General features: G+C 40.4%; 1 protein-coding gene across 1 annotated transcript in view; it reads right to left on the bottom strand.

The window, feature by feature from the left end:
• SNTG2 (syntrophin gamma 2) overlaps positions 1-15239 on the bottom strand; it is a 134919-nt gene that overhangs the window by 39007 nt on the left and 80673 nt on the right. The window contains exons 11-12 of the mRNA XM_060272268.1: positions 14294-14423; positions 1788-1826 (exon numbers count right to left, since the gene is read on the bottom strand). Coding sequence (XP_060128251.1) covers positions 1788-1826; positions 14294-14423 — 169 coding nt within the window. The remainder of the gene's footprint in view (positions 1-1787; positions 1827-14293; positions 14424-15239) is intronic.

The raw sequence follows: 15239 nt of genomic DNA, 5'->3' as shown, positions 1-15239 counted from the left end.
AAGGAAGGTGCAGGTGACATGTTGCTTGTTGGAACAATGCTTTAGATTGTGATTAGCTATGTATCTATATCTCTTCGCCACCTGCTGCACTTTGTAACCTGTGCCTTGCCTGTGTCCCAAACTGATGCATGCATTTGATACTTTGGCAGAAACTGTGCTGTGAGTTCAAGATCTTCATCTGCCAGTGAGGACCAGGACATTAGCATGCAAATTATATGATGGGCTATTTTAAGTACTTCAAAATCAGCTGGTTCAACTGTACACTAGGGCATAGATTTGTCCATGTGTCTTACTTTATAGAGAAGAGTCCTCTCTTTGAAGGGCTGGCTTGAAGTTAAAAAACCATAAGAAGGGGCAACAGGGACCTGGGCAGCAGACTGAAAAGGCACTTGGGTCATCTACTTATGGGAGCTGTTTTGCATTTCTATTTAAATGCTATTAATAATTTCTAAGTATGTATATGCAGATTTTATGCAAACCTGTATCATCTATTCATCTTTTTTGATCGAAAAACATTCTTTTTATTATGCATAAGTGGCCACTCTAATTGCTGCGGACAGGCAAAAGCAGGACAGGCAAGAACAGAAAGCAAATGCTTTCTGTGAGCAAATGCAGTTAATTATACTTAGAATTTGATTTCGGTTGGTAATGAAGGGTGGGTCTAAGCAAGAGCTTTTCTTTCTTTCTTTTTAAATCTGCTTTTCTACAGTGAGATATATTATTTCCAATATATAGAATACAAGTGCCCAGCCAAGCATTACAAATCTGTTTTTCAATCTCTAAACGTGCTTCAAAATACTATAGTAATAAAACTGGATTGACACCAGACTAGTAGTTCATATTAAGTTGATTAAAAACCTCACTTTAGACTTCCCATTAAGCAATGAGAGGAAAATTCATTTTAAGCTAAAAGAATAGATGTGTGTGTCCTCTGCACAAATAGCACCATCACATTTATGGTTATATCACTTATCCAGTGAAGCTGTCCCATTTGTGCAACAAAAATACCCCCCTCTCTCATTCCCCTGCTTGCTCCCCAAATTTATTTTGGGGTTCCCTCAACCCTCTGGAGAAGATTGGGAGTCACATGGGACCCATGGGGAGAGGAGAAGGAGGGGAAGTTCTATTGCCCAAGCAGAAGCCCTGGTGTGAAGGCGACAACTTTGTTGGAGACAATCTTTAATGCTTCGTAAAGAAAACCATTGATCCATTGATGTGTGTGTGTGTTTAGAAATCGAGTCACAAATCTAGCTGCCTCCAAGAATAACACGGTGTTAAGTGCTTTCAGTGTTCTGAACATTTTGATAAATTGTACAAGGCAGACTTGAAAAGTGCTAATATTTGGAGTGCAGGAATGGTTAACTTTCTACAAGTTCCAACTAGATGATGTACAAGTTTATGCTATTGGGCTGACATTTCATTTTCACACTGAGGCAAATATATGAGCCTTCAAACAAACAAACAAACATCTCAAAGAATCATTACAACAAAAAATAGCTTAGCTGAATCAGTCCTGTTAAAATGTCTGGAGTGAATTTTGCAGCAAAGGCAATGTACATGTTACATGAAAGAGAGGTAATTTCAGACATGACTGGAAAGAACATAGAAAGCTGTTTTAAGAACATAAGACAAACACTGCTGGATCAGTCCAAAGGCTCAGCATCCTGTTCTCACAGTGGCCAACCAGATGCTGAACTTCGGCTTACATGTGCTCCTTTTTTGTGACTAATTGGAAGACGGAAGTGAAATGGCAGACTTTTAGCAGTAACCAAAGTAAATTGTCATACCTGATCTGAGGGAGAACAGCATTTATTTGCCATCTTCATCTGCAAAAAAGAAGAAGAGATATAGCTGCCATTTCATATTAAATCAGATTGTTGTATCTTACATGTTTTGTACATAACTAGAGTTTGACTGTAGAGTGCCATCTGCATTGCAAACTAGAATGCAAACATACTATATTCACATTAGAGACAGAAAATGAAAACAACAACAACAACTCTATGGCTTTGTGCATTATATCCTCATGGGGGTAGGGGTGGGGGAGATTGAAGGTACTGTTTATTCTTTAATTCACTTAAATCACAGATTCCTCAGTTCAGCAAATCATTTGTATAAGGTATTCATAGGTGGGTTTTTTAAAATCACTTTCATCTGGTTGTTCATTTATTTTTACAGTGGTACCTCGACAACCGAATGATTCGACTTCCAAAGGTTTCGACTTCCGAAGTCAACAACCCCGGAAGTCTTTTCGCCGCGTGTGCGTTCTGTGCCTGCACAAAGTGGCGCACGTGGTCGGCGCATGCACAGAAGCGCAAAATCACACTTTGTGCATGCGCAGAAGTGGCACTTCGACAACCGAAGACTTCGACTTACGAAGACGGCTGCGGAACGGATCGTCTTCGTAAGTCGAGATACCACTGTACTTTATTACTCATGCATAGCTGCCAAGTTTTCCCTTTTCTCGCGAGGAAGCCTATTCAGCATAAGGGAAAATCCCTTAAAAAAAGGGATAACTTGGCAGCTATGCTCATGCTCAACTGTGGAAAGATACAATATAACTGTATACCAGAGGTCAGCAAACTTTTTCAGCAGGGGGCCGGTCCACTGTCCCTCAGACCTGGGGGGGGGACTATATTTTTTTTTGGGGGGGTAGTGAACGAATTCCTATGCCTCGCAAATAACCCAGAGGTGTATTTTAAATAAAAGCACACAATCTACTCATGTAAAAACACACTGATTCCCGGACCATCCGCGGGCAGGATTTAGAAGGCGATTGGGCCGGATTCGGCCCCCGGGCCTTAGTTTGCCTACCCATGCTGTATACTGTATAAATAATCAGTATCTCTTCTTTTTAAGCAGTACTGTAACTAAAATTCTTAGAGAAATCTGCAGCAAGCATAACCCTTTGGACACTTCTGTGAGCAAGGGAAAAAACCCTCTTGATTTCAGTGATGTGGAACATTAAACACACTTTGCATCAGATCCTTACAACTTTTCTGTCTTCAGGAGTCCCTCTCAAAACCTGTATTATGTGGACCACTGGAGAATTATACTGCTAAATATGAATAATCACTTACATTAAAATGCTTGCACAGCTTTTTATATATTTATTGCATTTTAAATATTTATACAACACTTTTCTATTAAAATAGCCACAGCAGTCTACAATTAAGCAATCACATAAAACAATGTAATATAAACAACAGTACTCTAACAAGAGAAGCAGTCTAAAATGCAGTACAATTCCAGAGTAATAAAAGCAGCCGTTGCTGATCACCCAGTTAGTTAAAAGTCTTGCATGTTGAGGCGTATGCAGAAAAGAATCTCAGAGCACCTGAACTGGCAGGTAAAATCCAAAACTGCCCCCTTCTGCATCCAAAAGGGCATCCTCCATTCACAGAAGGGCTGTTTTATACATGTAGTTGCATGTAAAAAAAGATTTGCTGCTGTACAACCATGAGAACATCTACAGAATCTACCTATTACTAGGGTGGCTTGAGGAATTCATTTTTATTTGCAAATTCCAATATGAACTAACCTGTACTAATGTGCGGATCTGAATGTAATTGGCCTTTGCATTTAGCACTTTTTCAAATTTAGTAATGCAGTACTTGGTTATTTTTATTATTATTATTTTGCTAAAATGCATATTAAAACAAGTATTTTAGGATAAAATGAATTTAAAAATGCAGATTTTCTGAGAAAACACCTGTTTAAATAAAAAAAATCCTGTTGCTTTAAAAAAATATTGCATATAATGCAAAAACTGATAGAACGGACTTATGAATGAAAACTTGTAAGACTGATATGGACAGGAGATAGACTGATTCATCTTACAGTCAGAGTTCCAAGAATACCTTTTGTTTCAGAAGTGGTGTAACTGATGCACATTAACCTTTTGACGGAGTACAGACACTCAGTTCATCACAGGGACACTGCAGAGCAGCCATTACAATGAATATCCCCATGAACACATGATACCTATCCTATGAGCTTTGCGGGGTGTTAATACTGAGTCTGGGTGGTCTACTGCAGATTGTGATATATTTTACTGTATTTTAATGTGATGCTGTTATATTGCCCTGGTACTGTTGAAGAGGGGCAGTATAGAAACCTTGATAAATAATGTTTACTCAGCAGTAAGTCCCTGTGAGACTGATTTCCAGGGAGATCTACATAGGATAGCAGTGTGTGAATCCCGCAGCAACTTTCTGTATGGTATGCCACTAATTCATTCTCAAACATTTTACGAGTAAGGGATGTTATTGGCAGCAACATGAAGTGGTATGCAATGGCGAGGCTATGTGCTGGAATACACATATATACACATGAAGAAAGTGACCCCTTTATCTCTTTAAGCAAGCCACTCCTGGCTTTTTCACATCAATTTTGTATTCTCGTGTAGAGAAAAATATGAATTCCATAAATGGATGGTGATTGTTCATCCAGCTTCCCCCTCTGCTGGGCAGCAGAAACTGAATGATGATGATGATGATTTCACTATATGACTAAGGCCTAAAATACAATTTATTTTAAAAGACTTTAAATTAGCCATGGGGAACAATTGGATCAGGGCAGCAGCATTCGGGAAGGAAGATCTAAACCAGGCATCCCCAAACTGCGGCCCTCCAGATGTTTTGGCCTACAACTCCCATGATCCCTAGCTAACAGGACCAGTGGTCAGGGATGATGGGAATTGTAGTCCAAAACATCTGGAGGGCCGAAGTTTGGGGATGCCTGATCTAAACCTTTCCAACTGCACCTTTCCCCTGATCAAAATCTACCCTGCCAGAAGTTATTGTTAACACTGTTTGAATTAATATTGCATCTGCCCCTTTTCACCAGTGTGGGATAATAGCTTGGGTAATTGTAGCAAGGGGAAAGTGTTTAGCACTCTCTCAGCACTGCTGATCCCAAACCACAATGACTGCAATGACATTATTATTATTATTATTATTATTATTATTATTATTATTATTATTACTACTACTACTACGACTACTACGACTACTACTACTACACAATCATTGATCTCCTGTGTCATGTATAGTATGGCATTAATTTTACCAGAATTCAAGAACTTTTCAACCAATTTATAACCAACATCACATACATTAGGAGATAATGTTCTACAAATTATCCTCATTCGCACAGGCCAGTGACTGCAGATCTATATCACTGTATTTTAATGGTTATTTAAGGTCAGTGTTTCAGATTCTTGTGAGGAACTTAGAAAGTCATGGCGACATTTTTAAAAAACAAAACAAAATGCAATTTATATATTATTTATAATATATATATAAACTCAGTCTTTGGTTTGGAACTGCTTACTTGGAAATAAAAAATCCTATCAGCAGTGGAGAATACTACCACAATATGCACAAATTAGAGAATTACCTTGCCAAATACAAATACAATTGCTCCCTACAGCATAGAGACTCTGTAACAATCTACACCATTTTTCTGGTGCTTGGCACCCTCTCCTGCCTTTCATCTTTTTCTAATAGTAGCATATTGTGTTCAGGAGAAATCTTAATGTATTGCATTTTATTTCAGAAACACGTGAAAACAAATTATAAACAATATGGTGATTGTGCATGGAAAAGCTTAGATAAAAGAGATGCATAAAGAGCTTTCACAAACAGTTGTCTAAAAGAGCCTTCATAAAAGGTGAACGTTATTCTGCATGGGTCATTCACATTACTTCAGAATATCATCTAGAGGAGTACCCTCTGAAATTCCATTAGACAAGCTGGTTGTATATAACATAAGCTATATTTGCTATGAAAACTGTGGCTTACTTGACCTATATTTGCAATCTCCTGTACTTGTACTTTTCATGTTGTGAATGAACACATTTGGATACAAATGGAGGGCACAGACATTAGGACAAGTTGTACATGTCTATGCACTATGTTATCTATTTTCTGATTGTGTGGACAGTGCTGAAATACATACAGCTTATAGGCTATCTGCCTCCATGCATTCATTGTACATTACTTTCAGTCATCAGCACAGAGGTTACACCTTTATAGAAATGAGAGTTTAAAACACTTACTAAAAGATTTCCATGTTGAGTGTCTGAGAACTATTGCAATGCCTAAGGAGCTGCACAATAAATTAGGAAACCCTCATCTTAGCAATAAGCAAATGAGCTCCTTAAGGTAAGGTAAAGGTAAAGGACCCCTGGATAGTTAAGTCCAGTCAAAGGCGACTATGGGGTTGCGGCGCTCGACCCGCTTTCAGGCTGAGGGAGCTTGTGTTTGTCCACAGACAACTTTCCAGCCAGCATGACTAAACCGCTTCTGGCAGAACGGAACACCGTGGCGGAAACCAGAGCGCACAGAAACGCCGTTTACTTTCCCACCTTTTTATCTACTTGCACTGGCGTGCTTCGAACTGATAGGTTGGCAGGAGCTGGGACACAACAATGGGAGCTCACCCCCCTCTTCTCACTCCAGTTACTGAATCTTCCAATTGGCAAGCCCAAGAGCATTAGTGGTTTAGACCACAGCACCACCTGCACCTCAGATGGTCTTAAACAAGCCATTTGCTGTCATGCTCACTGTCTCCACCCTACAGCTAAAATATGGGAATAGTAGTAGTAGGGAATCAAATTCAGTGCTACATGAGCAGGATTGCCCCTTCTTCTCTTCCCCTTGTAATCCCACAATCCTCTGGAACAGATTCAACTGGGCGAGCAGAAGTCTGTTCTGTTTGAGATTGCCCTGGAAACAACCATTCTGAGCAGTCTAAAGCTCTTTATTGTTAAAGCCACTAGAACTCTTCTTGATTTTTTTTAAAAAAATAGATATTGCTATTCCTAGTCCTTACGTTTACTTGGTTGTTCTGTGGCCACAAATTTATCATTCCCAAGACGGCTGGCATGCAAAGTTACAGTCAATACAATGACCTCAGACAAGCTTGGAAGCAGTAGTCCCTTTATGAATAGCAAACTTAACTAGAATATGTGGTTTTCCTATCTGTCTAACTGTAGAGTGATTCCCCTGGAGGAAGAACTTTTTAGTTCAAAAACAGGTTTGGATTCAACTTGGTGCAGCTTTTAAAAACACCTTTCCCACCTATTGATTTTATCTTCTGCATTTTTGCTACATTAGTGGCATGCCCCCCTCCCATTTCTGCTGCAGACTTTATCCTTAAAAAAACAAAAACAAAGATGGCTGGATGTTTTTTAGATACAAAGAGGCAACACCAGGTGGTGTTTCAAGTTCACAAAGGCCCAGTGGAAATAAAATGAGCTAATGTTCAGTATGTTGGAAAGATAAAACTTTTTGAATGGGGACAACCTCCGCCTTCAACATATGCTAAAAGTATATTTTTAGAAATCTCTCCCCCCCCTTCTTCTCACTCCAGTTACTGAATTATTTATGTAGATATGTAAATAATTGATGAGCACGGAAACCAAAGCACCTTCTTAAAAAGATTACGGCAGCAGCCCTGAAAGTGCTCACCTGGCACAAAGCCTCATTGAAAATTTCAGGGACTTGTTTTTGTGCAAACATGTTTAGGATCAGACTGCAATTCATCTAATCATGAAAAATAAGTGCAATTTGATGACACTCTTCCTAAAACAGAAAGCCAAGCTGCTGGGTGTGTGTAACAACAAATTAAGATAAATTTACAATTGTTGCTAGTTATAAAGAAATATTTGGGTTGCTTTTGGCCCTTTAAGCTCACTGGCACACGACAATGATAAATACTCTTCATCTCACTGTTGCTATTCATATAAGTGGTATTAAGAGGTGAAAGCTCCAGGATAGGCTTGTAAAAAACAACAACCCCAGAGTTTCGATGGAGAGGCTGTGCAGCCTCCAGAAAGTGCTATTGCAGCTTCAGCCTTCAGAGGATGGGTTGTGTGTCTGGCTCTGGGAAGCTTCCCAGCCTTCAGAAGCTTAGCTGAAGCTTAGCTAACCTCCCTTTATATACCCTGGGTAACCCTTCTCCCTGGCTCATATGACTTTAGGGTGGAGCTGAGAAAAGGGGGCAGAGTTGCTTTTTCATGTTTGTTTATAAACCAGCCTGTCCCTTTGGAGCAAGAGGGAGGGGAACCTCCAATAACATGGTCCATACTTCACCCTCCAGGCCTCCCCATTTGGCCTGTGGGGCTGTTTTGGGGAAGCCACTGCTACCTGCCCTATGCCTGATGGCATACATGACACCAGGGGTGCTGCTTCTTCCCAGCGCTACTCTTATGCTGCTGAGTAATGTTGTTGGGAAAGGGGTTTCGAACAGCCCCACGCTGTGCTTTTAAGTCCCAACAATTGGAGTGTCAAAGTGCAGCATCACCTGATGTCACTGTGATGTCAGGTGAATTTTGGCCCACCCCTGCTTTAGAGCTTACTGCAGGATTCACAGGTTTTCAAGTGGAATCTGCTCCTTTCAGAACGGTCTCAGAAACACAATGTTGATATGCAGGGCATTGAAAGATTCCACTCTGTCCCACGAGCAACTTCCAGCACAAAAACAACAACAAACAATGAACAGCAACAAAACCCACACCAAACTGGTGGATATTCAGCTCTGGAATGTATGGATTTCCCCCATTCATTTCAATGAGCACAGCAAAGCCACTCATTGGTTCTGGAATGCAAACAATAAGTTGCTGCCTCTACTGAAATGAAGAAGTTTGTTTGGAACTCTTGTATCTGTAAAAGAGGGGAAAGCCTCAGCTTTATTATGACCCAATAATTTGTAGTGGAACTAAAACCGAAGGCTGTTTCATACTTGCCTATTTTAGCATGGGTCTGCACCATATTGCATACGTGCAATGTTTCCTCCCCTGTTCAAGCTTACCCACGCATGCATTTTTAACTATACCATATGTATACGCAGTGGAGTGAATCTTACTTGGAAAGAGGAAGAAGGGAGGAACATTTCACCATCAGTGGCAGCAGAATTTGGCAGGCAGCAGGAAGGCACCATATGCCTTTGTCCCACTTACTACACATGCTTAAATTCAACTTTACAAGACAGTCACAGAAATATTCCCTCTGGAACCACATTCTGTTAGCCATTCTGCAACATGCAGCTGTAGAGTCTCAGAGCTAAACCAACTGCTCCAACAGATTCTTTGGGCATTAATCACACACTTTCTCTCTGTATGTACATATGAAATAAACAGCATGCATAAATACTCCCCCCCACCCCCCCACCCGAAAAAACCCACAGCATCAAACATTTAAGGCATTGGGTACCAAACTGCTGAATCAATAAAGTTAGCAAAAAGACAGCCTACCAGACAAGGGGTGGGGGGAGAGTGATAGACTGTGTGTGTGTTTCTGGAAACCGTAATATGGGATTGTGATATAGCCACATTCTTGATTGGCTTAACATCTACTAAAAAGAATTCAGTAAAGGGGCAAACAAATGGAGAGAAAGAGGGCAGTACAAGTCACTGGCTACGAGCTCATCCAGGCCACCAGGATCCTGCTGAGGCTCCCTTGGCATCTCCCTCTTGCCTGGTGGACTCAAGTAGCTGCCCTGCCTCCTCTGCCACCATGTCGGCCAAGGAGCAGCTGAAGAAGCTGGAACAACTTCTGGTGGATGGGCTGCAGGACAGCAAGAAAGTCCTAAGTGTGGAAGTGCTGCTGTACCTCCGGGCCAGCCTCTGCACCAAGTGCAGCCACAAATTGCCAACCAGGAGGGACAGGCTCATCTTGGACTTCAAGTGGGAAATGGACATCCTGATTATCGAGACTGGTGTGTGTAACTTCCTCATCAGTGGTGACTGGGCAGGCTACCCAGAGTTAGCATCCATCTTACCACTGGCAGTAGGCCCAAGAGCCCCACTATGGCCCACTACCATAGGACTCCAGTTGGCACAACATCTGGCTGAGCTGGCTTAACATTGGGCGTTATGTGTATTTTATTGAACTGAAAAGAGTAAAAGATGATGAGTCATAGGAGCGTGGAGATTGTGTGCATGACCTTAACAGTGCTTAGCTTTTTTTCTATTTAGTTACTATTTAGTTAATGTTTTAAATATTGTTCTTTATATTGCGAATGCCGTATAGATTTGTTAATTATATAATATGGCTTTTGCTCGTATTAATTATATAATATGAACATTGTGATGTTTAGCTTATTTTTTAGTCACTGTTTTTAATAGTGTTCTAAAGATTGTAATTGTCCTATTCATGATTTGTTAGTTTTTTATATGATTTATGCTGTATTTGTGGTGTTCCATTATGTTATGTTGTTATGTGTTGTGTTGTGTTATTGTTATTGTTTGCAAGCTGCTTTGAGAGTCATTTGAATGAAAAGTAGCGGGGAAACCCTATCCAATCAATCAATCAATCAATCAATCAATCATATCTAAACCCAGGTGGTGAGTCCAGAAGGTGAGAAACATGGAACTTTGTTTCGCATTATACAGTGAATTAAATCCTCCCCTATCAGTAGTCACTACAACGACATATCACAAGATGCACTGTGGACCATGTCACGTCCTTGCACAAATGTTAGTAGCAAATTGCACACACAGAAAAACCCTTGCCATGTGTGTGGATGCACCATGAAACTCAGCAGATGTTAGCAATACCTGGAATAGTCTTTTCTTTTTAAAATAATCATTTTTATTAACTTTCCAATAAAAACAGCCAATTAACATATCCATAATCATAATCCAATTAAAAACAATGAACCAAATTACAGTCCAAATTATTAATTATTGATTGTTCCGGGCTTCCCATAGTCTGGACCTCTTGAAGTATATCTCCAATATCTTCGTTCCTGCCTTCTTTTTGTTGTTCTCATATTTTCTACTTTCCGATTTTAACGCTTTAAAGTTCTCCGTCCCTGGCTATGTGATTCTCAATCATGTCAGAAATCATATATCCTTTCATCCATCGAATGCGGCTTTATTTGTAAATATGTATTTTTCCAACTGTCTATTTGCCAACACAGCTTTTCCTGATTCCAATCTTCCAATCCAGGCTGTTGTCCAAGTCTATTGTTTAGAGTTTAATCACGCAGCACCTCCCATGTTGTTAAGTTATTCCAATCCGGGTTGTTATTCAAGCCTGTCGTTTGATGTTAAGCATACTGTCCGCAATACTGAAATGTAAATGAACTGTATTCCACAGATATAAGTCATTTAGCGATCGATCAGCTTTCGGAGACCACACAATCCCCCCTTCTGGGCCCTAGAAGGGGGGCTGCTAGACATCCATTTAGCCTTCCCTCTCGCTCATAATGAAGAAATTCTGCAAACAGATGCACTGTATGTTATCCCAAATAATTATGTCAAGTCACTACAAAGTCAGCCAGCAAGCATCTCCCACTTCCCTCAAAAAAGGAATGAGCTCTCATTTTTCTGTGCTGCATCATATTAACAAGCACCATCTTGTTTCTTCTTTTATCTTTATCAAGTCTTTCTTCTTTTATCTTTATCAAGTCTTTCAAGTCTAAGCAAAGTTGCGCAATTGAATACTCAATTATACTCTATACTTTTTTTAAAAAAATAGGTTTCTTAATGAGGCTTGGCGTAGAAAAACAATTGTAGGTATTGAGAAGAATAAAAGAACGTACCGATCTCCTCCATAATCCAAACACCATGATGAGAATCTCTTTGAAGTCTGAGCTTAAATACCAGGGACACTGCAATTCTGCAGGTTTTTTCTCAGTCTTCTTCAGTCTAGACCAGGCACCCCCAAACTGTGGCCCTCCAGATGTTTTGGCCTACAACTCCCATGATCCCTAGCTAAGAGGACCAGTGGTCAGGGATGATGGGCATTGTAGTCCAAAACATCTGGAGGGCCGAAGTTTGGGGATGCCTGGTCTAGACTATGTCTGTTTATTGTCCAAATCTAATTATTTTATCAAACAGATATTTCCGGCTATGAGAGTGGCTTCAGAGAGTGCCAGAGTACCATGCTCTGGGACCCAGTGTCCTGCCCCTTGCACCTTGATGCAAGCTGACAATCTCGGACAATCTGCGGGTCTATGAGACAGTCCTCCCCCACCCTGGGGAGACTGCCAGGGCTAATTACCCCCATATCATCCCTGAATTACTGGCATGGCTGAGATCTGATTGTATGGGAGTCAGCCATTTCTCACCGCCGGGAACAGGAAGCTGGAATAGTCTTTTCTTTATAAGTCTTTCTGCTTACTGTTTGGGAGAGAAAATCAAATAAACTAAGTTGATATTTGTAGCAGATTCTGTGAAACCAGAAGGTGAAAATCAAAATCTATATAGAGCTGTGTGAAGTCAATGCAATAATCTTTTAGGGCACTTGCTAAGATCACATGAGAATGAAAGAGTATCAAGTTAAAGCTCATAAAACATTTGGTTAGATCCAGACTTTACTCCTGCTCAGATCAGAAAGGGAAGTCCCTTATGCTCCTTCTCCGCTACTCCTGTCACGTTAGTGCAACATTATTTCAGAGCATCGGGGGACCTTCTGGAACAGTGTGAACAGTGGAATGGGGGCTTCAGGGGAAAGAGAATCTCCAAATGGAATGGCAGGGTTGGAAGGTACTGTAAGAGTCATATAGTCCAAACCCCTGCAATGCAATAATCTCAACTAGATCATGCATGGCAGATGACCATCCAACCTCTGCTTATTAACCTCGAATGAAAGAGAGTCCACCATTTCTCACGGGAGTCTGTTTCATTGCCAAACAGCTTTTACCATCAGAAAGTTCTTTCTGATCTTTAGTTAGAATCTCCTTTCTTGTAACTTGAAGCCACTGTTTCAGGTTCTAACCTCTTGAGCAGGAGAAAACAAGCTTGCTCCATCTTCCATGTCACAGCCTTTTAGATATTTGAATATGGCTTTCATATTTCCTTTCAGCCTCCTCTTATCCAGGCTAAACATACCCAACTCCCTCATCCATTCCTCATAAGGCTTGGTTCCCTTGATCATCTTGGTTGTCCTGCTCTGAACATGTTCTAGCTTGTCAATATCCTTCTTACATTGCGGTGCCCAGAACAGAACACAGTACATTAGGTGTGGTCTGACCCTTTATCTATCAGTAAAGTCTGGCTCTAAGGGGATAACTCTGCCAGATAAAAAGCCTTCTGAGGATGGAAGGAGCCTTTCTATCCATGGAAGGCAAAGTCTGGATTCAATCCATAGATTCTCAGAAAAATAGTGGTTTTGCACCTTTACCCGCAAAAGCAATGTTTTCAACTGAAGGAGGAGACCTGAGGTCAGCAGAGGCTGTGGTTTTGAAACCTCTATAGTGATTGGGTGTGACTTCTGTTTATTGATATGAATGCATCTACAGCTATGTAGACATTCCAGTTAATCAGATATTTTTAAAGCTGTCGACGCAGCAGTCCTTAGGGACAGGTGGGCTGTGGGTTGTTTGTGGGAAAGGGTTAAGCAGACGAAGACCACACTCTCACAGTGCTAGATGATGTCTATGAATGCCATAGTACATGCTAAATTAGCCACACTTCTAATTTGCGAGGCGGTGGGGTGGGGGGTAAGGGGAAGCAACCATGAAGTATGCTCCCAATTTGGATAAGGGACCTACGTTAGATTTCTGCTGAAAATTATCCCCTCTCTGACTACTTTTTCTGTTTTTGCTTTTCTTTTTTGTTTCTAGAGGTGTGTCCATAGTGGGGAAGGAACAGGTAAAGAACCTGGCTTACCACCAGGACATTGGCATGGTATCTTGATCTAGATTGGGAACACATACCAGAAAAAAAAATAGTCCCCTGGTTGTTGTTTATTCTTCAAAATAAAAGTGGCCAATTTAAGCATTTCCATTTTTTAAAAAAGGTTTTGAATAATGAAATGCTGTATGTTCTTTTGGGACCTGAATATGAATGCTCATGAAAGTATCAGTGAGCAAGCTAAGTACATGAGAGAGTATGAGGACAGCGGTTACAAAAATATACATCCATAAATATACAAGCGTCTCAACTTGTTATTTAAACAATATTCATGTGAGAAGTGAAAACAGCAGCTCCCAGGACTAATGGCACTGCAAAGCTTAAGACAGGCCCTTACTGATATACTCTGTGACCCGCCCCTCCTGGAATGTAAAAGGCTGTTATTTTCTCATTCTCCCTGTTGTAAAATGTGACAGATCACAATGAATGTTTGGAGAGTTTGCAAGGCATCATCTAATTTGACAAGGTGTGCCTTTTCTCTCCCCCTCTCCTTCCTGAAATCAATGTCTTTTTAAACACATAACAATTATTACGCTGATCTCTGGCAGGTGGAAAAAGTCATTCTGAATCGCTAAGGAAAAAAACAAACAAAACCCAAACAACAAAAAAACAGGGGTGGGGTGAAATATCTAGGAAGCAACATACATTTTGTAGTGTCAAATCATTGATGTTAGTTGATAATGCTCTCAGCCAGTCAACACTCTCCTGGGTTGAACAATACTGAAGTATCCCAGTGCTAACTCCATCGAGTGCCAGTACTTCAAATGCATTAGATCTGCAGCAAGAAGAAATATATATACACACCATCAAGGATGCTATACCAGCCATTAGTCCTTACTTCTTATGGTCAGTGCCGGATTTATGTATAAGCTAAACAAGCTATAGCTTAGAGCTCCCCTCTCTTGGGGGCCTCCAAAAAATTTAAAGTAAAAAAAACCAACAACACTGGATGTACATTTCCAAAATATAAGATAAAAAAGAAATAAAATAAAACCTACATACAGCAACAGTGTTTTGTGTTGTGTAGACTCCTATTTGTTATGTGCAAATGGCTTTAGATACCTATTAGGTTCATAAATTACCATATAGCATATATTCAACAAAAAAACAGCAACAATTTGTTGTTGACAAAGGACAGCTGGACATATAAAGGACCCCATTACCTTCTGAAGCTTAGGGCCTCATCAAACCTAAATCCAGCCCAGCTTATGGTGTCTCTGCAAATTAGTTCTCATGTACTATAACTGGTGAGTGGGGTGGGGTGGGGGGTAGGGATGAAGATATCATAACAGCAGAACTACAGTGCAAGGAAGAGAGATAGGTACAGGATTTGAGCATTATTATTATTATTATTATTATTATTATTATTATTATTATTATTATGTCTTTCAATTTTCAAACTAAATCTACACAGACAGATAACTCAGAGCTGCATCACATCAACTGTAGTGCAACGTGAAGATGAGCCGGAGGATCATGTGATATAATTTAGCATGGTAGTTGAGAGCAGCATTTGCAGGTTCAGATCTCAGCTCCACGACACACTCCCCTTGGTGGCCTGGGCTTTGCCAAGCTGCTGTCTTACAGCCTC

Source organism: Zootoca vivipara, chromosome 3 (assembly GCF_963506605.1).
Source record: "Zootoca vivipara chromosome 3, rZooViv1.1, whole genome shotgun sequence".
Classification (NCBI taxonomy): domain Eukaryota; kingdom Metazoa; phylum Chordata; class Lepidosauria; order Squamata; family Lacertidae; genus Zootoca; species Zootoca vivipara.
The sequence above is the reverse complement of the archived record's forward strand: the minus strand, read 5'-3'. Positions and strand labels throughout refer to the sequence as shown.